At 43.4% G+C, this 23,816-nt stretch overlaps 1 protein-coding gene and 1 pseudogene across 1 annotated transcript; one reads left to right on the top strand and one right to left on the bottom strand.

Moving 5' to 3' along the window:
* Positions 1–4,817: 4,817 nt before the first annotated feature.
* Positions 4,818–7,882, top strand: LOC124668193 (granule-bound starch synthase 1, chloroplastic/amyloplastic). Its single transcript, XM_047205369.1, has 11 exons — positions 4,818–5,147; positions 5,228–5,308; positions 5,392–5,490; positions 5,600–5,753; positions 5,897–5,997; positions 6,091–6,200; positions 6,321–6,564; positions 6,681–7,055; positions 7,148–7,234; positions 7,324–7,452; positions 7,582–7,882. Exons 1-11 carry the CDS (start codon positions 4,818–4,820, stop codon positions 7,696–7,698), a joined length of 1,827 nt encoding a protein of 608 aa, XP_047061325.1. The 3' UTR covers positions 7,699–7,882.
* Positions 7,883–11,130: 3,248 nt separating this feature from the next.
* LOC124684994 lies at positions 11,131–18,347 on the bottom strand (annotated as a pseudogene).
* Positions 18,348–23,816: the final 5,469 nt, after the last annotated feature.

Here is a 23,816-nt window from a genome sequence, read left to right as displayed (position 1 = left end):
CCTTAAAGTCGGCAATCAAAACTTGATTTTCTTCTTGCGTGACCTGGGGAATATCTAAATTCTCATCTTTGACAAGAGAAAATTATTTATCTCAGGTGGACCGAAAAGCTTTTTTAATATACGAAAATGTAAACCCAAAGGTTTTCCTCTCCAATAATGGTGCCTTCATCTTTGTTCTAACTGAAATATCTTCTTTCACCTATGCTTACCATTAGCCACTAAGTGAAAATATTTCGTGTTATTACACCCTCTTGCACATGCTTAACCTTAGCCCGCTGAGCCCACTTTGACTCCTCATCTTTTCTAAAGTTTAATTCTTTCCCATTAGCATCTCTCATTGCCTCTCTCGCAGCTGCATTTAGACGGATAGTTTCAGCTTTGCGATCAAGGGTATCAATAATTTGTAGTAGTCTTTCCTTTTATTTTTTATAGTCACCACTTAAATTGATTGCCCAACCTCTAAGAAAACACCGGAGATGGCGCGTCTTATTTTTCCAAATCTGCATAGGGCTATCCCCATGAGATATAGTGTTCCACACCCTTTTTACCATGTCCAGAAAACCATTATGGGGTAGCCAAGATAATTCAAGAGAAACTGAGCCTTGTTACCAAGGTGACTAGGTGAGCATGTACACATGAGTAAGTAGCTGAGAGGGGTGATCGGAACCCGAACGTGTCAAAGCCCTGACGCTAACTAATGTATACTTTTGTTCCCACTCTGCTATAGCAAGAAACCAATAACTCTATCAAGTTTTTCATAAGTCGGAGTTTCTCCATGGGCCCATGCAAATTGTATTCCTGAAAGAGCTATTTCTTTTAGGTTAAAACTTTCAATATAACACTAAAATGAATGGCCAGCGGCCATTGAAAATGTCATTGTTTTTCTCCTCCTTCCTACGGATGATATTGAAATCTCCTCCCACTAGTATAGGGAGTGTGTATTTTGAGCTTCCTGTCACATATACGGACCTACTCAGCCAGAAACTCAGCTTTCTGTGCATCTTAAGTTGCACCGTATACAACGACCAAACACCATTTAAAACTATCGAATTAAATATAAAATTTAACACATCTAGCTCCCACCTGTACCTCCTTAACACGTAACGTGGCAGAGTTAATACCCACAAAAATGCCACCAGACCTCTCATAAGCGGCAAACAGTATCAAAGTTAAAAGACATAAATAATTGCAAAAAAAAGTTAAAAGACATAATACTTATAATAATGCTAGTTCCAGCGCATTTTAAGTCTAACTCTCGATGCTTGCAATACAAGGAGGGGAAGTCGTTTGATGGATTAGTTATGAAACAAGTGAGTTTGTACATCCGAATCTGATGCTTCTGACGAGTTATATCATTCATTAGAACATGGTCGTGGCTTGTGGCTCCTTAATTCTTCTGATATATTTTTGTTGTACTAAAGTAGGTACGCCTTTTCCTTTTTTCAAAGTCAAATATTTTCAAATTTGACTCATATTTCACACAAAAATAGCAACATATGTAACATTAAATTACTATATTATTGAACTCCATGTCAAGATGAATCTAGGGATATTAATTTAGTGCCATAAATATTGCTACTTTTTTCTAGAAAATTGGTCAACGGTTAATAATGTTTGACTTAGGATATGTCTAAACGTACACGCACACTTATTTGAGGACGAAGAGAGTACAATGATTTTACTAGGGCTTTTCAAGACATGTTGGGAGGTTTTTAAGGAGAGCCTTTTGGCTGCCATCAACCGTTCAACAATCTCCACGCGGCTCACCTCAAATGGCTTAACTCGGCAAATAATATCCTATTTCCCAAGGAAGCCAGAGCAGAGGGCATCGGCAACTTTAGGACGTTTAGCCTCATCCACGCCATGGCCAAAATTGTTGCACCCCCCATCCTCCCTATTTAGCCTCATCCACGCCATGACTTTAGAACAATCTTCTCTCCAACGCGCAAAGTACCTTCATAGAAAAAAGGAGCATTCATGAAAACTTCATGTAAGCATGTAATCTCGCAAGAAGGCTACACGTGAGGAAAAATCCTTCTCTCCTTTTTAAGCTCGACATTCGTAAGGCGTTTGACCTTGTGAGATGGGGCTTGATCCTCGAGCTTTTAAGGAGGCACGATTTCCCCCATGGTTCAACGATTGGATCGCCGCAATCCTAAACTACTCATCCTGTAGAGTGCTTCTTAATGGAGTGCTCAGCAACCCTATGAAGCATGGGAAAGGCCTAAGACAAGGAGGCCCGCTCTCCCAGCTCCTTTTTGTGCTCGCATTGACCATTTACAAAAGATTCTCGAGGTAGCCACCAATAACGATCTGCTCCACAAGATTAGAGGGCTAGGAGCCATCCTTCATACCTCACTTCATGCGGACGATGTGTCTGCTTTTGTGGCCCCTCACAAGGCGGATACCCAAAACCTCTCTGCCATCCTTGCAACCTTCGGTGAGGTCGCCGGTTTGGAGACCATCTTCCAAAAGAGCTGTCCATCATCGACTGGTGGACGAGTATGTCTAGCAGAACCGTGCCTAAGGCATGACCTCAATCGCCATGTTTGTTTGTTGGACGGTTTGGAACGAGCGTAACGAGCATGTCTTCCGCAACAATCCGCGCCGCTGGCTATTCTCCTAGCATCTTCGGCGAGGGAAGCACGCCTTTGGATCACCGTGGGTGCCCAGAATATCGAGTGTTGTAATAGTAATCCCATTTGTTGAACCTTGCACTTTCTATGTCCCAAAATAAGACTCAGTTTCTTCTTCATTGATGAATGAGGGAAATCTTTTGCCTCTATTGCAAAAGAAAATTTAATAGAAAGATCCTTTATACCCCTAAAAAAACCACTGCCTTAATTACGTGCAACTTTGATGCAACCAGCGTGTATGTGCAGTTGTGAGCCGGCAGTTTTGCCAGCACGTACACAAAGCGCACCAGCACGAGAGCGGCGAATTTACCGGCGCCGGTAGGTAAAGGAGTCTAATCCAGCATCCACTCTCTGCTTTGAGATTGGTGAGCCTTTTGACATTTGTCTAATATAAAACTAATAATTGAAACAGAAGTGAAACTTTTATGAAACTAAAGTGATACATGGAAAATATTGTGAAACAGTCTGACAAAAAGTGAAACTGATGACATCATTGCTGACGTCACTATGGTTTGTTTCACAAAAATATTAATGTTTCAATTATGTTTCACAATTTGGTACAAAAATTGGTCAGCACATGGCTGACGTCATTGCTGACGTTACTACGGTAGGTGTAAAAACAAGTTTTCGGCACTAGCTAACTTTGTCCTGCCTCCTGCGACTGCGAAGTGCGAACACACACACACACAAGCTCTTGTCGCCATGCCACACCATTACGGCAGCCCCAGCTAGCTGCAACCGCCGAAAGCAGAGAACGGAAGTGGGCGCCGTGGAAGGAACATGCGACTGTAGAACAGAAAGGAGAAAGTGCAGTACGAGCCCAGACACATGGACGGCCAGCCAGAACCCCCACCACCGGCGGTCAGGGTGCGTGCCCCACGGGCCACGGCGAGGTCGAGCGGCGGAGCAGAAGCAAAGGCAACCGGTCAGCTGGAAAGCGCGACGACGATTGGCTTTCACCGAGTGGCGAGTGGCACTCTTCAGTCCCGCTGGGAAACAGCCAAGCGGAGATCGCGAGGAGGCGTCAGTCACATGAGCCATGCAGGCCGCAGCGGGCCCGAATCGATCGCCCACCGTCCCTCTCCCAGCATGCACGAGGAACGGAGCGGGTAATGGGGAGATCGGGGTGTGTGTGTCACCGTGCTTGAGTGAACGCAACGCCACGGCGCGGGTCTCCCCACCCCCGCGAGGCCGCGCCAGTACAAATAACCTCCGTCTCCGGCTCCTGCGCCCACCGTTCGTTTCCTTCCACTCCCTCGCCCACATCGCCCGCGCGCCATTGATCGCACAGTCCTAGGACGCCGACCGGAACAAGAACCCTACCTCTGCCTGTGAAGAAGAAGAAGAACACTCCGCGCATCGAACCATCAACGTCCTTCCACAAGAAGAACGAGAGATCAGGTGTTCAGGTACGCGCACGCGCGCCGCGCGCCCATCGGCTAGATTAGTTGCCATTTGGTCGAGGCTGAGAAATATTTCAGTCCGTGTGATTGTAGATCCGAGTATCCACGTTCAGGAGCTCACAGATTCCTAGATTTATAATTGTGTTGTAGGATCTCTTTACTTAATGATCGATCAGGTCCTAAAGGTTAAATCGACATACCGCATAGGTTTATGATTATATGTATAAGATAATGCTCCTCCTGTGGCCTGTGGGTGCCAATCAGCAGATTACATGAGGTGCATAACGATTTCTATTCTCCAACGGAGTTTTTATATATGCCAGGAAATTTAAGCCATAGATTTGTTTCTGGCGTGGATCAAGTCGATCGGGGGTTTATTATCATCAGAGTCCATACAAGTAAAATCAAGTAGATTTATAATTGTGTTGTAGGATATCTTTACTTAATGATCGATCAGGTCCTAAAAGTTAAAATGAACACTAGAAACATGATCGATCGTTCCATTTTTCCTCTCAGATTAATAGTAGAACTGGGACCTTGGCGGTGTTTAATTAGGATTCATAAATTAAATTTAGATCCATGCTTGATGTCTGGATTTTACTACTCAGGTAGGTGTCGTTCCTTTATACTAGGAAAAAAAAAACAGATAGGTGCCGCGCGTTCATCTCTCCACAAGACTTGCCTGCAAAACTCTGTTTAGTTCACTCAAGCCCTCACTGATTCAGTGAAGTTGTCTCGTTTCTCACAACAGCTAGCCGCGCTCAACCCTGCGCGCGCCATGGCAGCTCTGGCTACATCCCAGCTCGCCACCTCGGGCGCCCTCCCCGGCCTCACCGACAGGTCGGCGCCGTCCTTGTTCCGGCGCGGTGGCTTCCAGGGCCCGAGGCCACGTAACCCGGCGGACGCCGCGCTCAGCATGAGGACCAGCGCGTGTGCGACCCCCAAGCAGACGCGGAGGACGCAGCAACGCGGGAGCCGACGGTGCTCCTCTGTCGTGGTACGCGCCACGGCCGGCATGAACATTGTTTTCGTCGGTGCCGAGATGGCGCCCTGGAGCAAGACCGGCGGCCTCGGTGACGTCCTCGGTGGCCTCCCGCCAGCCATGGCCGTAAGAACACGCCATCTCTTCAACTCCCATTGTCTACTTACCGCCACCGCTATGCCATTACAACGTGTGCCACTGTGCAGGCGAACGGGCACAGGGTCATGGTCATCTCCCCGCGCTACGACCAGTACAAGGACGCCTGGGACACCGGCGTCATCTCCGAGGTGCCCGACATGATCAGTAACAAGTCCTTGCGTGTTCTCATCGATGCTGCACGTTTCATAAAGATTTTAACTTGGTTTTGCAGATCAAGATGGGCGACGAGTACGAGAGGGTGAGGTTCTTCCACTGCTACAAGCGTGGTGTGGACCGTGTGTTCATCGACCACCCGTCCTTCCTCGAGAAGGTGATCACAGCTTTTTCTCATCTACACCATTGAACATGCATGGTGATCGATCCCAGTGAAGTCTTTTCTTGCTGAATCTTTATTTCTGTTGGTTATAATTCCTTTTCAGGTTTGGGGCAAGACCAAAGAGAAGATCTACGGGCCCACTACCGGCACGGATTACCAGGACAACCAGCTACGCTTCAGCCTTCTCTGCCAGGCAGCACTCGAGGCGCCCAGGATCCTAAACCTCGACAACAACCCGTACTACTCCGGACCTTACGGTATGCAAGATTGATCAACACACATAGTGCAAGCCAGAGTGTACCTGAAGATTTTCTTTCAAGCATTGTATGATCATCATCCGTGCATCAGACTAGTGTAATTTTCTTTATTTTGGGGTGCTGCCGCATCGATCGTGATGCAGGGGAAGATGTGTTGTTCGTGTGCAACGACTGGCACACTGGCCCTCTTGCTTGCTACCTCAAGAGCAACTACCAGTCCAATGGCCTCTACAAGACTGCAAAGGTTCTGCATCTTTTGACACTGTAATGTTCCGTCTGTACATTGCTGTTCGATCTGAAACTGACCAGAATTAGCTTTGCAACTTGGCTTAATTAGGTCGCATTCTGCATCCACAACATATCCTACCAGGGCCGCTTCTCCTTTGATGACTTTTCGCTCCTCAATCTCCCCGAGAGGTTCAAGTCGTCCTATGATTTCATCGACGGGTAAGCCTCAGTTAAAAAAGTGAAAATTCCAATGTCTGAACCTGAACATGAACCTGAACCTGAACTTGAATCTGAAATTGTGCGAGTTGAGTTTGATTTGGGTTAATACATTTGGTGCAGGTACGACAAGCCGGTGGAGGGGCGGAAGATCAACTGGATGAAGGCTGGCATCCTTGAATCCGACAGGGTACTGACGGTGAGCCCGTACTACGCGGAGGAGCTCATCTCCGGCGAAGCTAGGGGCTGCGAGCTGGACAACATCATGCGCCTCACCGGCATCACCGGCATCGTCAACGGCATGGACGTTAGTGAGTGGGACCCGAGCAAGGACAAGTACATCGCCGTAAAGTACGACGACACCACCGTGAGCACCCACCCACAAAACTATCTTATTGTTTCATGTGTCTTCTCCGGTGATCGCCGGTTCTGAGTTCTGACGAGGCAAAGTGTGCATGATCGATGGTGCACTATGACTGACAGGCGGTGGAGGGAAAGGCGCTGAACAAGGAGGCCCTGCAGGCGGAGGTGGGGCTGCCCGTGGACAGCAAAGTGCCGCTTGTGGCGTTCATCGGCAGGCTGGAGGAGCAGAAGGGCCCCGACGTGATGGTCGCCGCCATCAAGGAGGTGCTAGAGGAGGTGGAAGACGTTCAGATCGTGCTCCTGGGCACCGGAAAGAAGAAGTTCGAACGACTGCTGAAGAGCGCGGAGGAGGATTTCCCGGAGAAGGTGAGGGCCGTGGTCAAGTTCAACGCGCCGCTGGCTCACCAGATCATGGCCGGCGCCGACGTGCTCGCCGTCACCAGCCGCTTCGAGCCCTGCGGCCTCATCCAGCTCCAGGGGATGCGCTACGGAACGGTAAACTTGCCCTAGTCCATTTCTCACCCTGCTGCACGCGAAATCCTGAAGCGATTCCATGGCCATGATCAAAATTTCTTCCTGAATTCCAGCCATGCGCGTGCGCTTCCACCGGCGGACTCGTCGACACGATCGTGGAGGGCAAGACTGGGTTTCACATGGGCCGACTCAGTGTCGACGTAGGATCATTGTCCTCTGTCTAAATTCATTGATCTCCATGATTCTTGCAGCTCGGATCATCAACTAATATCGTTTTCTTCGTGGCCAGTGCAACGTCCTGGAGCCGAGCGACGTGAAGAAGGCGGCTACCACCCTGAAGCGCGCCATCAAGGTCGTCGGCACGCCGACATACGAGAAGATGGTCAAGAACTGCATGACCCAGGATCTCTCCTGGAAGGTATGCAATCAAGCTATCGACACTTGACAGCACAACTAAGAGCAAATCATATACGGAGTAGCTATATTGGCTAGTGCATACGGTGCATCCCTGGTGTTGGTGATAAAATCGATCAATGGTGCTTTGCAGGGCCCTGCTAAGAACTGGGAGGACGTGCTGCTGGACCTGGGGGTCGCCGGGAGCGAGCCAGGGATCATCGGAGACGAGATCGCGCCGCTCGCCCTGGAGAACGTCGCTGCTCCATGAAGAGATCCGGCAAAATGGAGCTTGGATGCAGAATGGAGCGTCGATCTGCAGGGTTCTCGTATATGGTGAGACAGAGCCGCTTGTTGTAGTGAACGACATATATATAGCCAGTGCAATAAGTAAGTTCTGTTGTGGTGCTTGCTCCTTTGCAACCGAAAAAAACAAGTTTGAGGTTGTGATTGTGAGTGTGTGTTGAACTTACATTTTGGTGTGGTATATTGGGAATAACTCAAGGATTTATTATGTTTCTGCGTTATGGAGAGAGTACAGTCTGGTATCTTTGTGTTTGATTTACGACCGAGTTACTTTTTGGAGTCTATCTCGACCTCTTCAGCCTCAGGACATGCTCTTCGGGTGAAATCTCCGAGACCCTTTGGTTTGGGCGACGAGTGTCGCCCTCGCCTTGAGGATCTTGCTCCCTTCCGCGGCTCTTGGTGGGCTAGACGCAGGCGGCATCACGGTTGGCTGAACCAGCCGGCGGTGTGGGTGTTCTGTGCGGCAGCATGTGTGTCGACGATGACGTTGAAGACTGAAGTTTGGTCGCAGCAAGACCTTGTTACTTGGTCTCTGTCCCGACGTATTCGAGCTTCCTCGATGCAGGGTTTTGCGGTTTTCCCTCCGAAGATCGTCAGCGGAATTGGAGCAGCCGGTCCCCTCGCGATGTGTCATCTGCTTGGCATAGGCCAATATGGGCTTCACGTTGCTGCACTTGCAAGGTGTTCGAGAATGTTGGAGTCGCCGCTGCATGAAGACCTAAAAGTCCTGGGAGGCAACCTCCACGAAGACATTGGCTCGTTTTTGTGTGTGGCTTGTGTGGGTAGCTAGGGTGGTTGTGTACCCTCACGACAGTCATGTTCTATCTATGATGGTCGGCGAGGTGATGTTACGGTCTTAGGTCAGTTTTCCGAAAGTTAACCGGCCAAAGATCTTCTTCTTAATTACTAAAAAAATGGCGGTCTTGTCTTATTCGAAAAAAAAAACTTTACTGGGTCGAACGGCAGTAGGATCATGGCTCATTGGGACACAACCTTACATTTCGGGTCGAGGACAGTAGAATATCTTGCTGCCTACAGCGAATAACCATAAAAAACGTTCACCATTTCGCTTTAAAGCAATACCATAGGGCATAGCCATAAGTTTCAGGATGGTGGCGTGCCGACCATCTAAGACTAGCACGACAGGTCAGAGAAGGAACCCTACTGTCAAGACCATGAACGTGATTCATGACAAGGAAAGGGGCAACCAAGCGCCAGCCACCACCTTCGACCGATGAGTTAGCAACATGTGAGTCATGTGAATCCCAAATAAATAATTATGTCTTGAACAAGATATAGCCCTTTACCTTTTATTTTTACAAAACCAACAACATTATATACTCCCTCCAATCCATAATAAGTGCAAACCAACTAAAGTTTTCAACACTTATTATGGACCGGAGGGCATAGGTTCGGTCTGTTGCTGAACTGGGATGTGCTGAACTTATTTATTACGTACCACAAAAGTTGACGTATATTGGTCAAATCAGATTATAACCCAAATAACTCCTAAACTTAAGTGGTTGCTATGATGACGCATACATCTGTTATGCTTTTCACTGACGTTTCCAGCACATGTTTACTCAAAATACACATAAGGATTCCAGTACCTCATTCCCTCGAAATTGTAGTCTGTATAATAAACCAAAGTCTCAACAGTGCACGAAGTAGGTCAAGAGCACAAAACTTCTGAACAAAATGGATAAATCCTACTCAGATATACTGTTTCTCAAGATATAAGATCAACCCACGACATATAGAGAAAACCCCGATCATCTTGAGCAGCAAAACAAAACCAAAACTCCAGGATTGCATTCTTATTACAGTACCAAAGCGTTACTTTAAGAGCACATCTGTTTTGAAGATCTTGTTATTGGCATGGTAGCTACATCGGAAAATTAAAAGAAAACGGAACACCTGGTTCTGATACGCAGTTTCCCGTCAGTGTTCGGCCACGGTTCTGACCTGCAGGCTTCCCTCATGCCCTTAGCTCAACATAGGACCCTGAGATCCCTGAGGTGCCAATCAGGGTGATCTGCGAGAAAATAATTGGTTCATGAGCATGGACTACTGAATACAAGTAATAATTATTTTCCACTAACTTCAGACCAGGCAACAAGAGTAAATCAGCTGGAGACCCTCGCATGTTATGAAATTGATCAGGAACACCGTGAAAACAGGGAGCCGCAGAAGATATGCACATGATCAGGATCATATCCCATGTCACCAGGAAACAATAAAGACAAAATGAGCAAAATGTAATTGTTTCAGCATCTTCCGGTTGCAACAATGGCTTGTGAAGCCATGACTACACCAGAATAAGTTGGCGATGTTTGAGCATCCACTACTATGGTCCTTCCTGAGCTAGCAATACTGCCTAGATTCTCTGTGTAACTGGGTACAGGGAAAAAATGGGGGGACACTAGAAAACACTTGGCCAAGAAATAGCAAAAAAAAAAAAATGGCTGTATCTTGCCAGTTTATAGTGAAGCTTCGGGAAGAGAAACTAGTTAGCAATTTAAAACCTACTTCAAGCTAGACTGAACTTAATATAAATCAGTCTAAGTTAGCTGTTACACATGTAGGCTAGTTCGAATTGCCTAGTAGCCTGAGAAAAAATGTAACGTCAAGACAGGGTTAACAGTGGTGCCTTGGTGGTAACCAAACAGATGATTTATTTGGTTAATTCATTATGGGCAAGAGGAGACCGTTCTTAGTCGTCGGATGTGACAAATGATCAGGGTTATCAGCCAATATTTACAAATAAGACAGAGCAGTTTTCAACTAGGTTTTCTATGATGTATATCTAGTACAGGTAGATATGGTTTACAAATAAAAATGATAAGGTAAACAAGACAATAATCATAGTTGAATTTATGGGTTTGTTAGACAAAGATGAAGCATTCATAGCCATTCAGAGTTACCCCTTGTCATTCTTTTTTCTATATAAACAATACAGCATAATTGCCTCACATATACTCCCTCCGGTCGTTATTAATCAATGCGGAACTACAGCTAAACCAGCGTGTCCTTGTGTATAGCTAGCGTCGATTAAATCGGACCAGAGGGAGTACAACCTAATCCAATAATAAGTTACTGGCATTGGATGTTGTTTGACATTTTGCCCCTTAGCAAGAGAAGGGGGTAAATTGATAATATCAACATAAAGTAAAAAATTGTGACAGCAGAAATTGAAGAAACTAATTCAGCCAAATAATATCATGAGAACCATATGCAGACACGGCTGACATAAAAAGGAACAGGCTAACATCATCATAAGTGGAATGACAAGATGATCAGAACATGGATATATGAACATATGTTTTACAACGGAAGCTGGGATAGGCATAAACTGTACTTTAGGTACAAGTAGCTTTTGAAAGAAACGAACCTTTCCCCACTCAGCCCCTATGCCACTGCATCTCATTTTCAGGTGTATCATTTTTGTTCCCAACTCAGTCTCCACCTTTTTCCGCAGATGGTGCTCTTCAGGACCAAAGGATGCCAGATATGTCATGTATCGATTATATGCAGATTTAACAGCTTCTTCTACATAGCCAGGCAAGGGGCCCACGTTCTGCAAGAGTTAGGGTTCTTAAGACATATATATAGGCAGAAGGAGAAAATGAGCCAAAACTCTGCAAAGATCCATACATAAATAAGGGGATAGAGGTAATTAAGTACTGACCTCTCCCGTAATGCCACAAAGATCATCAAGAGCCATTCTTAGGGTAACTAAAACTCCACTAAACTCTTCACATGCTTCAGCTGCACGAAATACATTTTCCAATGCCTCTTGACCAGCCTTATCATCAGTAGCTTTAGATACTGCTTTCTGTGCTTCCTCAACAAGTGAATCTGGCAGCTCATTCCAGCTAGCAGCCATCAAATCCTTAAATGCAGCCTCAATTTCTGGGTCAGATATTGCAGGAAGATGTTTTTCATTTGAACTGAACATGCGCTTAGAGTTCCATGAGAAAGCATTGTTGCCATCTGAGTTTACAACATGCAAAAGTTAATCAACAAGGAGCACAGAGAAAAAGAAGAACATGGATAATGCATAACATTACAATATTAGGATTGCAGCAAAATGAATACTGATACTATCTCTGCATTTATTTGCTATGAAGTGAACTAGTAACACCTCAACACTGCACAACTCTGAAAACGATGCTGATCAAGTTTACTGTTCACTACTATAAAATGATCCCTAATTGATCAGATATTATGAAGAGCAAGAAATAGAAGATCTCAAAATGAATGGTGTATACATGGTTCACTAGTATGGAAGTTCTCAAATTACTAAATCTTCACAATCTCAATCTGGAGCCACTGGTATTGACAGTCAAACGGTGTATACATGGTTCTAGATAAAGATTATTAACGTTGAACAAGAACTAATACAATGACTTAGGTGAGGACAGCCGATACAAATCTCCCAAATTCAACAAGAACAAGAAGATCGTTTAACAGCATGGTGCTAAAACAATGGATATCAACTGTAAGTGGTATTAGAGAATATCAGCCCTCAATGTGTTCTTGTATCATAGATGCAGTATATGAGGTCATAATATATTCATAGATATTAAGGTTAATAAACTACAAAAGGAAGTGTTTTTAAGTATGATAAACCAAGAGTTGACAGCAGTTATCATCAGCAGATACTTAATTATTCACAAATTCACGAGTGTTTAACACTGACTCTCTTCAAACTACTAGTATGTTTCATTATGAAAATGCAGATCCGTCCTGCAGAATCAACAGGATTCACAAACTTATTTCTAGGTTCATATGTTGCATGAAGAGTTGAGCACAACAACAAATCCATACACTTCACAATATCACCAACTGTAAGTGGTATTAGAGAATATCAGCCCTCAATGTGTTCTTGTATCATAGATGCAGTACATGAGGTCATAATATATTCATAGATATTAAGGTTAATGAACTACGAAAGGAAGTGTTTTTAAGTACTATGATAAACCAAGAGTTGACAATAATTATCATCAGCACATACTTAATTATTCATGAATTCACGAGTGTTTAACACCGACTCTCTTCAAATTACTAGTATGTTTCTTCATGAAAATGCAGATCCATCCTGCAGAATCAACAGGATTCACACGCTTATTTCTAGGTTCATATGTTGCATGAAGAGTTGAGCACAACAACAAATCCGTACACATGACAATCACCAACTACTCCACTCGACTGAAAATTATGCAGACTACAGAGTCCACCATGCATCCACAGCGTTGTGCCAATTGCCATTGTTGTTGGTAGGGAAATCAACTCGAGAGAACGTTCCTGCGTTCGGGATGAATACTGTTCATGCCATACATACCCTAGAAATCCCGTTACGCAGAACCAATCACACATAGATTTCGTTGCAGAACCAATCGCACAGATAATCAAGATCCAACCGAATGGTGGCTAGGTGTCACCTCTACAAGCGCTATACTGAACCTAGAAATACCGTAACGCGGAACCGGGGAGGAAGAAGAGAAGAGGCCCTGCGCAGGTTTACCTTGGGTGGCGCAGGATCCGAGCCGCGCCGCCGATGCCGCCGCGCTGTGCAGGGGCATCCGCGTCTCCAGCCATGCCGCCGCGGACCTGCAGGGAACCTCGACGTGAGCACGCACCCCACGGCCATCCGTGATCCATCGATCGATCTGTTGGACCGCGAATTAGAGACCTACCTGCGGAGGATCCCGGCGCGGGAAGAGGGCGCCAGGTGCGGGAGCGACGGGCCGGCGAGGGGCGCCCGGCGTAGCGCCGATCTGGCGGCGGTGGCCGCGGAGCGGGCCGATGCTGCCATTGTTTTCCCCTTTCTCTCCTTTCTCTGGCGGCGTTTGGGGGGTCGTTGGCGAGTTTGTTCGACTTTTTTTTTTCGTTTTCTATCTATCGCAGTCTGAGCCCGGGGTACCGTGCGGTGTCAGCATGCTCAATGGAGCTGCGCAATTATTTTTCCTCAGAAAATACATTACATTGAGAAAATATGTTACGAAATACTTAATTATTTTTTGGCAGAAAATACATTACATTGGGCACAAACAAGGGTGAACCGTGAACTGGTGATAAAATTTTCTAAATTCGCCATACCACCATTTGGGTGATCGCGTCCGTATTTTTCTCTTGATCACATTGTATGCATATAATGCACGGCAGCGCATGAAAGATCACAAGGAAGTTTCCTAAGAGGAGAAACACAGCGTCTTTGCACCAACCGCTGATGAGAGACTCAACGAAAGCAATTTTGGGATGCACTTAAAACTGAATTGCCCCCTAACAACGGAGATGATTGTGCCAGTAAAATCCAAGGCCATATTGCATCTGAATCAGCGCTCGCACGTCCAGTGTTGTCGGGAGTCATGTTTGGCGAAATATGCCCAGATGAAGAGCATATTAAAGGTCATTATGGTAATCGGGCTAGGTTTACTTCTATCCCGATGCCTCCAATTCCGATCATATTCATAATACATTGGTATCTCATATTGTCACCTATATATTTTCGATAAAGATATTGTCACCTATGGTGTGCTACTATATCAAGCAAAACATGTGGTGGTAACGAGTAGAGATAAGTCGAACACTAGACACCTAGTGATCATGGAAAAAAGTGAAGAGATATATAGATAGAAAACATTATCTACTCAAGCAAAGGTTGGTGTGGTATTTAATATATTGGTGTGCTTTGGTGAATGTCCACCAACAAAGCAATATGCGGGTTTACTTGATACCTTAGTAATTGAAACGATACAGTTTTACTCTTTGCATATGGATGACCATCTTCGTCGGGTTTTCTATTTCATATTTCAATTTAGAAATGAAAGTTTTACTTGGTAGACATATGTATAAAGAAAGGTTACTACTAACAAACATGAAAATAACAGGTTTATCATGTGTATAAAACCACTTTTAATTCTAAAAGGTAGAGAAACTGATTACAAATCATACTCATTTTTAGTAAAACCCATGGAGTACTAAGATCTTGTTAGCATGTCTTTTATTGCTAAATTGTAATAACACCACAATAAAAAAAAGCTCTCTAGGTGTACATATATCTTATTTTTACCTTAAGGTGTAGACTATGACAACACATCTCTTTGCATGACATGTGACATTATTATGGCAATTGTTGGCGCAAAAATTGCCGAAACATGATAACATGGGATCTAGTTTCGGAGATGTTATCATAATTAAACCACTGATGCAATTTGAATATCATTCGAGTTAGCGGTTCAAGAGATAATAGCATTGGCTAGTACACCAGCGGCAAAAGGATCAGTCAGATTGTATCGAACAACATGCTTAGAGGCAAAATGAACATGAAGTATAGCAATCAATTAGCTTACGATGTAGAGACTGACTAATAGGAGGCCTGAAAGTTCCACTACTAATGACGCTACGTAGGAGGAAAATACATGTACATCTTGGTTTGAATTAATAAGGCTCGAAATAACATCAGGAAGTGTGTATATGCAACTTATTTCTTTAAATAGATAAGACCCATACAAATCAGAAAGTATAGCAGAAAGAAACACATGACTGAAAACCAATCATCATAGGCCAAGTCACCGATAAGGTTAAGCCTTCTCCAGGCAAGGTTGGCCGTATCAGGAAACTATGTAGTATCATTTTCTCATCATCAATATTGTATTCGTAGTATCACGATGCAGTGAGATTTTTATTTTTTATAAAACACATGTATATATTAATAGTATACCTGAGATGAATTTAAATCTAATTGTTAATTCAATTTTGAGCATATTCTATGTCTTTCATAGAGTCTGATCACTTAAATGATGTGTTTATATAATATAAATATGAGTCGACTCATCTAATGCATGACGTAAATATAATTAATTAGGAACAAAACATAAGACTAGATATGATTGACAATTGGTACGAAAAATGGCTAGTTGACTACTTTCTCGCACGTATAAACTTTTTTTTAAACCCATCTTGCTCAAACTTATTGACATTTTATTGTTTAAATATTTAGTTGGCCTTGAGACTACAAAACAATGTTTACTCTCCCGTTTGCCACGCCGTTATGTCCATATTTTGGGATTGTATGGTATCTCTTTTGTATCCGGATACTAAATATACCACGATACCTATCAAGATACAAGTAAGATACTACCAAATTAAGATACCATCATGAATTCATGATACGTATCAATTGGCCGCGGTAGTATCGTAAAATCATAAGATACTAAGATACGCATCGGGATACGGATAACCATGTTTGTCGGTGCACACTTTAGGCCCCACAGAGAGCTCATCAATGTTGACATGTGGTATGCAACTCACCACCAAACATGATTTCGTCTCATCGCCGGCGAGCTGCCTCAATGGTGCCGACGAAGAGGGGAGTTTTCCAAATGAAGATAACCAATGTTCAGATGTAGCCTTCCATGGTGTTGGGAGTAAATATATCGTTAGATCAACATGTGTGCTTGCTAGATTAGCATGTGTGCTTGCTAGATTAGCTAAATAAGGCTGAGGAAGAAGAGGAGTTGGCAAAGACCAGACCTTGTTGGAAAGATTTAGAGAGGCAGAAGTTTCTATAGAAGGCATGAAGAGGCGAGCAGAAGACCCAATGTGATTGGAAACTGAAACGGAAAGGAGATGAGAATTGTCTTGTATTTAGACCATTTTTTCTCAAGGTGGATATGGTGCATATCAAAAAGTTATGTGCTTACTAATGTGTTGCTACCTTGCATGCATGTGAGAAAGTGCGAGGTACCGCCCAGAAGCACATATGGTGCTACTCCGTGTTCCCGTTCAAAATACGTGACTTTCAGACAGGTAAAAATTGGTAGGTTGTAATTTGTGGCTCGTTCACAATGCTTTCCTAGTTTATGTGGCCCATGTTGCGCTACAAACCTATTTTCTCTCTTACGACGAAACGTGCCAAGCTAGATACGTTCAGGGCACTGTCACCTTGGAACGAAATATTTCCCTGATAAGCCCGCCTATTCCTGGTTGGAGGCATGGTTGGATTGTGTAGAGACCAAGAAAACACTTGTGGCAGATGGATCCTATAAGCAATGTCTATTCCCCTTCCGATGCCTCCCATTTCCCCATGTTCTTATTACACATGAGAAATCTACTTATATTATGCGTTATGTACTTTTTTGTCAAAGAAGATATGGTGACAATGACTATGGAATGGAGATAAAGCAAACAACAAATATTTCTATCTAGCTACTATGGTGAATATAGTGGTATATGTAGCAATAAAACATTGTTCACTTAAATAAAGAGGGCGGTGGAGCATTAATTCTGTTATTGCAATGAATGTCCAATTCTAGTTAGAGTACTCCCTCCATACCTGTTTGCACGGCATTACGCATTTTGAAAAAAAAATGACTACAAATTTTGTCAACAAAATATAAGATATCATTGGATTCATATTCAAAATAAGTTTTCAATAGTATAATTTTTGTGATATATGTCTTATATTTTAAATTAGTAATTAAAGTTTTTTTTATCAAAATACGTAATTGCCCTGCAGACCGGTATGAAAGGAGTGCAATAATGGCTTTTGCGTTGGATCGTTTAATTGTTATTTAATGTGTACACCGGAACATGTGTTATTTAACGTGTCATTGTGTACTTTTGTACACATATATCGTTCTACATAACACTATTTATCCTTTAATATCATATGCTAAGATTTAGATCATTGGTTCATATTATTTTAGCATATATGGGGAACGGACCTGACTGTGTTTTGCTATTTCACTTAGAGGTCCTTTCTATTAAAATGCATGGACCAATTTATAATATTATTTTAGTATTGTTGTTATGTTTCACGTTGGGACACACCAGGCACTCTGACCCGACCTTTTTCATGGTGCTACTCCAGGACGGCGTCGGTGGCCTCCAGGTACATCGTCAATATTGGCGACTTCGTGCAGCTGATGTCCAACGACAAGTTCAAGAGCGTGGAACACCGTGTGGTGGTCAAGAGCATCGGACCTCGGATCTCGGTGGCGTGCTTTTTCCAGCCGGCCACGTACACGAGGGTGTCCGGCCCGATCATACCAGAGGGTGACCTGAGCCCTTCGCCGTACGAAGCACCACGGCGAGGTGTTGCTCTGACGCTTCATGGACAAGGGCCTCGATAGCACCTCCGTGCTCCACCATTTTATGCTTTAATTAGCATTCAAGCTTATACGAGTAATTTGATCGCTCATCAAAATGTAGCCGCCTTGTATTTGTGATCCGAATTGGTGTCTTGATTTGTATGCGCATCTGTATCGTTTCTTGAACACGTGAAATAGAATTAGCCGATGCCGCCGCGCTGTGCAGGGGCATCCGCGTCTCGAGCCACGCCGCCGCGGACCTGCAGGGAATCTCGACGTAAGCACGCCCCACACGGCCATCCATGATCCATCGATCGATCTCTTGCGCCGCGAATTAGAGACCTACCTGCGGAGGATCCCGGCGGCTCCGGCGCGGGAAGAGGACGCCAGGTGCGGGAGCGACGGGCCGGCGAGGGGCGCCCGGCGTAGCGCCGATCTGGCGGCGGTGGCCGCGGAGCGGGCCGATGCTGCCATTGTTTTCCCCTTTCTCTCCTTTCTCTGGCGGCGTTTGGGGGGTCGTTGGCGAGTTTGTTCGACTTTTTTTTCGTTTTTGTTGATCGCTATCGCAGTCTGAGCCCGGGGTACCGTGCGGTGGCATCATGCTTAATGGAGCTGCGCAATTATTTTTCCTTAGAAAATACATTACATTGAGAAAATATGTTACGGAATACTTAATTATTTTTTGGCAGAAAATACATTACATTGGGCACAAACAAGGGTGAACCGTGAACTGGTGATAAAAATTTCTAAATTCGCCATACCACCATTTGGTTTACCGTGTTCCGTATTTTTCTCTTGATTACATTGTATGCATGATGCACCGCAGCGCATGGAAGATCACGAGCATGTTTCCTAAGAGGAGCAACACAGCGTCTTGGCACCGACCGCGGATGAGACTCAACGAAAGCAACTTTGGGATGCACTTAAAACTGAATTGCCCCCTAACAACGGAGATGATTATGCCAGTGAAATCCAAGGCCTTATTGCATCTGAATCAGCGCTTGCACGTCCTGTCTTATCGGGAGTCATGTTTGGAGAAATATGCCGAGATGAAGAGAATATTAAAGGTCATTATGGTAATTGGGCTAGGTTTACTTCTATCCCGATGCCTCCAATTCCAATCATATTCATAATACATCGATATCTCATATTGTCACCTATATATTTTCGATAAAGATATTGTCACCTATACGGTGTGCTACTATATCAAGCAGAACATGTGGTGGTAATGAGTAGAGATAAGTCGAACACTAGACACCTAGTGATCATAGAAAAAGTGAAGAGATATATAGATAGAAAATATTATCAACTCGAGCAAAGGTTGGTGTGGTATTTAATGTATTGGTGTGCTTTGCTGAATGTCCACCAACAAAGCAATATGCGGGTTTACTTGATACATTAGTAATTGAAACGGTACGTGTTTTACTCTTTGCAGATGCATGACCATCTTCGTCAGGTTTTCTATTTAGCAATAAAAGTTTTACTTGCTAGACATATGTAGAAAGAAAAGGTTACTACTAAAAAACACGAAAATAACAGATTTATCATGTGTATAAACCCACTTTTAATTCTAAAAGGTAGAGAAACTGATTACAAATCATACTCATTTTAGTAAAACCCATGGAGTACTAAGATCTTGTTAGCATGTCTTTTATTGCTAAATTGTAATAACACCACAATAATAAAAATAGCTCTAGGTGTACATATATCTTATTTTTACCTTAAGGTGTAGACTATGACAACACAACTCTTTGCATGACATGTGACATTATTATGGCAATTGTTGGTGCGAAAATTGCCGAAACATGATAACATGGGATCTAGTTTCGGAGATGTTGTCATAATTAAACCAATGATACAATTTGAATATCATTTGAGTTAGCGGTTCAAGAGATAATAGCACTGGCTAGTACACCAGAGGCAAAAAGATCAATCAGATTGTGTCGAACAACACGCTTAGAGGCAAAATGAACATGAAGTATATCAATCAATTAGCTTATGATGTAGAGACTGACTAATAGGAGGCATGAAAGTTCCACTACTAATGACACCATGTGTACTAAGTAGAAGGAAAATATATGTACATCTTGGTTTGAATTAATAAGGCTCGAAATAATATCAGGAAGTGTGTATATGCAACTTATTCTTTAAATAGATAAGACCCATACAAATCAGAAAGTATAGCAGAAAGAAACACATGATTGAAAACCAAACATCATAGGCCAAGTCACGGATGAGATTAAGCCTTCTCCACGCAAGGTTGACCGTATCAGGAAACTATGTAGTATCATTGTCTCATCATCAATATTGTATCGTAGTATCACGATACATTGAGATTTTTATTTTTAAAAAAGTACATGCATATATTAATAGTATACCTCGGATGAATTTAAATTAAATTGTTAATTCAATTTTGAGCATATTCTATGTCTTTCACAGGGTCTGGTCACTTAAATGGTGTATTTATATAATATAACACTCATCTAATGCATGACGTAAATATAATTAATTATGAACAAAACATAAGACTAGATATGATTGACAATTGGTACGCACAAACGGCTAGTTGACTACTTTCTCGCACGTATAAACTTTTTTTTAAACCCATCTTGCTCAAACTTATTGAAATTTTATTGTTTAAATACTTAGTTGGCCTTGAGACTACAAAACAATATTTACTCTCCTGTTGGCCACTCTGTTATGACCATATTTTGGGACTATATGGTATCTCTTTTGTATCCGGATACTAAATATACCGTGATATCTATCGAGATACGAGTAAGATACTACCAAATTAAGATACCATCATGAATTCATGATACGTATCAATTGGCCGTGGTAGTACCGTAAAATCATAAGATACTAAGATACGTATCGGGATACATATAACCATGGCTGTCGGTGCACACTTTAGGCCCCACAGAGAGCTCATCAATGTTGACACGTGTTATGCAACTCACCACCAAACATGATTTCGTCTCATCGCGGGCAAGCTGCCTCAATGGTGCCGACGAAGAGGGAAGGAGTTTTCAAAATGAAGATAACCAATGTTCAGATGTAGCCTTCCATGGTGATGGGAGTAAATACATCGGTAGATCAACACGTGTGCTTGCTAGATGTGCTAGATAAGGTTGAGGAACAAGAGGAGTTGGCAAGGACCACACCATGTTGGGAAGATTGAGAGAGGCAGAAGTTTCTAGAGAAGGCATGAAGAGGGGAGTAGAAAACACGATGTGCTTGAAAACTGAAACGGAAAGGAGAGGAGAATTCTCCTGTATTTAGATGTGACTCGGAAAAAATATCACCATTTTTTCTCAAGGTGGATAGGGTGCATATCAAAAAGTTATGTGCTTACTAATGTGCTACTATCTTGCATGTGAGAAAGTGAGGTACCGCACAGAAGCACATATGGTGCTACTCCCTAGCTATTCCCGTCTAGAATACGTGACTTTCAGACAGGTAAAAAAAATTGGTAGGTGGTAATTTGTGGCTCGTTCACAATACTTTCCTAGTTTATGTGGCCCATGTTGCGCTACAAACCTATTTTCTCTCTTACGACAAAACGTTCAGGGCACTGCCACCTTGGAACGAGACATTTCCCCGATAAGCCCGTCTATTCCTGCTTGGAGGCATGGTTGGATTGTGTAGAGACCAAGAAAACACTTGTGGCAGATGGATCCTCTAATCAATGTTTGTTTCCCTTCCGATGCCTCCCATTTCCCCATGTTCTTATTACACATGAGAAATCTACTTATGTTATGCGGTTATGTACTAGTTTGCCAAAGAAGATATGGTGACAATGACTATGGAATAGAGATAAAGCGAACAACAAAAATTTCTATCTAGCTACTATGGTGAATATAGTGGTATATGTCGCAATAAAACATTGTTCACTTAACTAAAGAGGCAGTGGAGTATTAATTCTGTTATTGCAATGAATGCCCAATTCTAGTTACAGTACACCCTCTATACCTGTTTAAAGGGCAATTACGTATTTTCAGAAAAAATTGACCACAAATTTGATCAACAAAATATAAGATATCATTTGATTCATATTCAAAAAAAGTTTTCAATAGTATAATTTTTGTGATATATGTATGATACGTCCAATTTGCATCACTATTTTGTATCATAATTTGCTGTTATTCATTGATATATTTCATATTGGGATACAATACTTATGTTATTTCATCTATTTTGCATGTTTCATCATTATTGGAGGATCAAGCACCGGAGCCAGGATTCTGCTGGAAAAAGCACCGTCAGAACGCAATATTTCGGAAGATCAACCGTGGAAGGAAATTTCACGTAAATTCCTATTTTTCCGGATGACGGAGGGAGCCGAAGGGGAAGAAGAGGGGAGCCACCGTGGCCTGCGACCACAGGCCGGCGCGGCCCATGGCTCCGGCCACGCCATCCCGTGGTGTGGGGGCCCCACAGCCCCTTTCGCCTCCTTTTCTTCGCGTACTCCTTCGTCCCGAAAACCTAAGCCACGAGAGAGGACCTCACGAAGGGTTACAGCCGCCTCTGCGGGGCGGAGAACACCAGAGAGAAAAGAGCTCTCCGGCGGGCAGGAATCCGCCGGGGAAATTCCCTCCCGGAGGGGGAAATCGACGCCATCGCCATCGTCATCAAGCTGGACATCATCTCCATCATCATCATCATCATCTCCACCATCTACACCGCCATCACCACCGCTGCACCTCGTCACCACTGTAACAATTTGGGTTGGATCTTGATTGTTTGATAGGGGAAACTCTCCCGGCGTTATTCTCTACTTGTTATTGATGCTATTGAGTGAAACCATTGAACCAAGGTTTATGTTCAGATTGTTATTCATCATCATATCACCTCTGATTGTATTCCATATGATGTCTCGTGAGTAGTTCGTTTAGTTCTTGAGGACATGGGTGAAGTCTAAATGCTAGTAGTGAATTATGGTTGAGTAATATTCAATGTTATGATATTTAAGTTGTGGTGTCATTCTTCTAGTGGTGTCGTGTGAACGTCGACTACACGACACTTCACCATTTATGGGCCTAGGGGAGTGCATCTTGTATTCGGTTGCTAATTGCGGAGTTGCCGGAGTGACGTAAACCTGAGCTCCCGTTAGTATATCGATGCAAGAGGGATCGCAGGATCTCAGAGTTTAAGGTTGTGGTTAGATTTATCTTAATTACTTTCTTGTAGTTGTGGATGCTTGCAAGGGGTATAATCACAAGTATGTATTAGTCCTAGGAAGGGCGGTGCATTAGCATAGGTTCACCCACACAACACTTATCAAAACAATGAAGATTATTTAGCCACATGAAGCGAAAGCACTAGACTAAAATCCCCGTGTGTCCTCGAGAACGTTTGGTCATTATAAGTAAACAAACCGGCTTGTCCTTTGTGCTAAAAAGGATTGGGCCACTTGCTGCAATTATTTCTCTCGCATTTTACTTACTCGTACTTTATTCATCTGTTACATCAAAACCCCTTGAATACTTGTTTGTGAGCATTTACAGTGAATCCTTCATCGAAACTGCTGCCAACACCTTCTGCTCCTCGTTAGGATCGACATTCTTACTTATCGAAGATACTACGATACACCCCCTATACTTGTGGGTCATCAAGACTATTTTCTGGCGCCGTTGCCGGGGAGTGAAGCGCTATTGGTAAGCGGAATTGGTAAGGAAAACCTTTACTCGTTTGTGCTGATTTTATTTCTCGCTCGCTGCTATAAATCATTATGGAGAGATCTTCTCTTCAATTTCTATTTGGGAAATCTACTACTATCGCAACGGTAGTGGATGAAGCGCCAGTGTGAGGAAGTAGTACCATATAAAATACCTATGAAAATTATTGAACGTGTTATGGATAACCGCTATGAAGGGGATGGAACTCGTCCATCCCGGTGATCATTTATTGTTTTTGCATGAATTATGCGGGTTATTCAAATGTGCAGGTATTTCTATGAATGAAGTTAGAAAGAAACTATTCACTA

This window comes from Lolium rigidum, chromosome 1 (genome assembly GCF_022539505.1).
Source record: "Lolium rigidum isolate FL_2022 chromosome 1, APGP_CSIRO_Lrig_0.1, whole genome shotgun sequence".
Classification (NCBI taxonomy): Eukaryota; Viridiplantae; Streptophyta; class Magnoliopsida; order Poales; family Poaceae; genus Lolium; species Lolium rigidum.
The sequence above is the reverse complement of the archived record's forward strand: the minus strand, read 5'-3'. Positions and strand labels throughout refer to the sequence as shown.

What these genes read in the sequence shown, in the direction of transcription:
- LOC124668193 (XM_047205369.1), top strand. Translation starts at nt 4,818, where the DNA reads ATGGCAGCTCTGGCTACATCCCAGCTCGCCACCTCGGGCGCCCTCCCC. An exon ending in ACCCGTCCTTCCTCGAGAAG is followed by an intron (nt 5,491 to 5,599) that starts GTGATCACAGCT and finishes ATTCCTTTTCAG; the next exon opens with GTTTGGGGCAAGACCAAAGA. An exon ending in AGGGGATGCGCTACGGAACG is followed by an intron (nt 7,056 to 7,147) that starts GTAAACTTGCCC and finishes CCTGAATTCCAG; the next exon opens with CCATGCGCGTGCGCTTCCAC.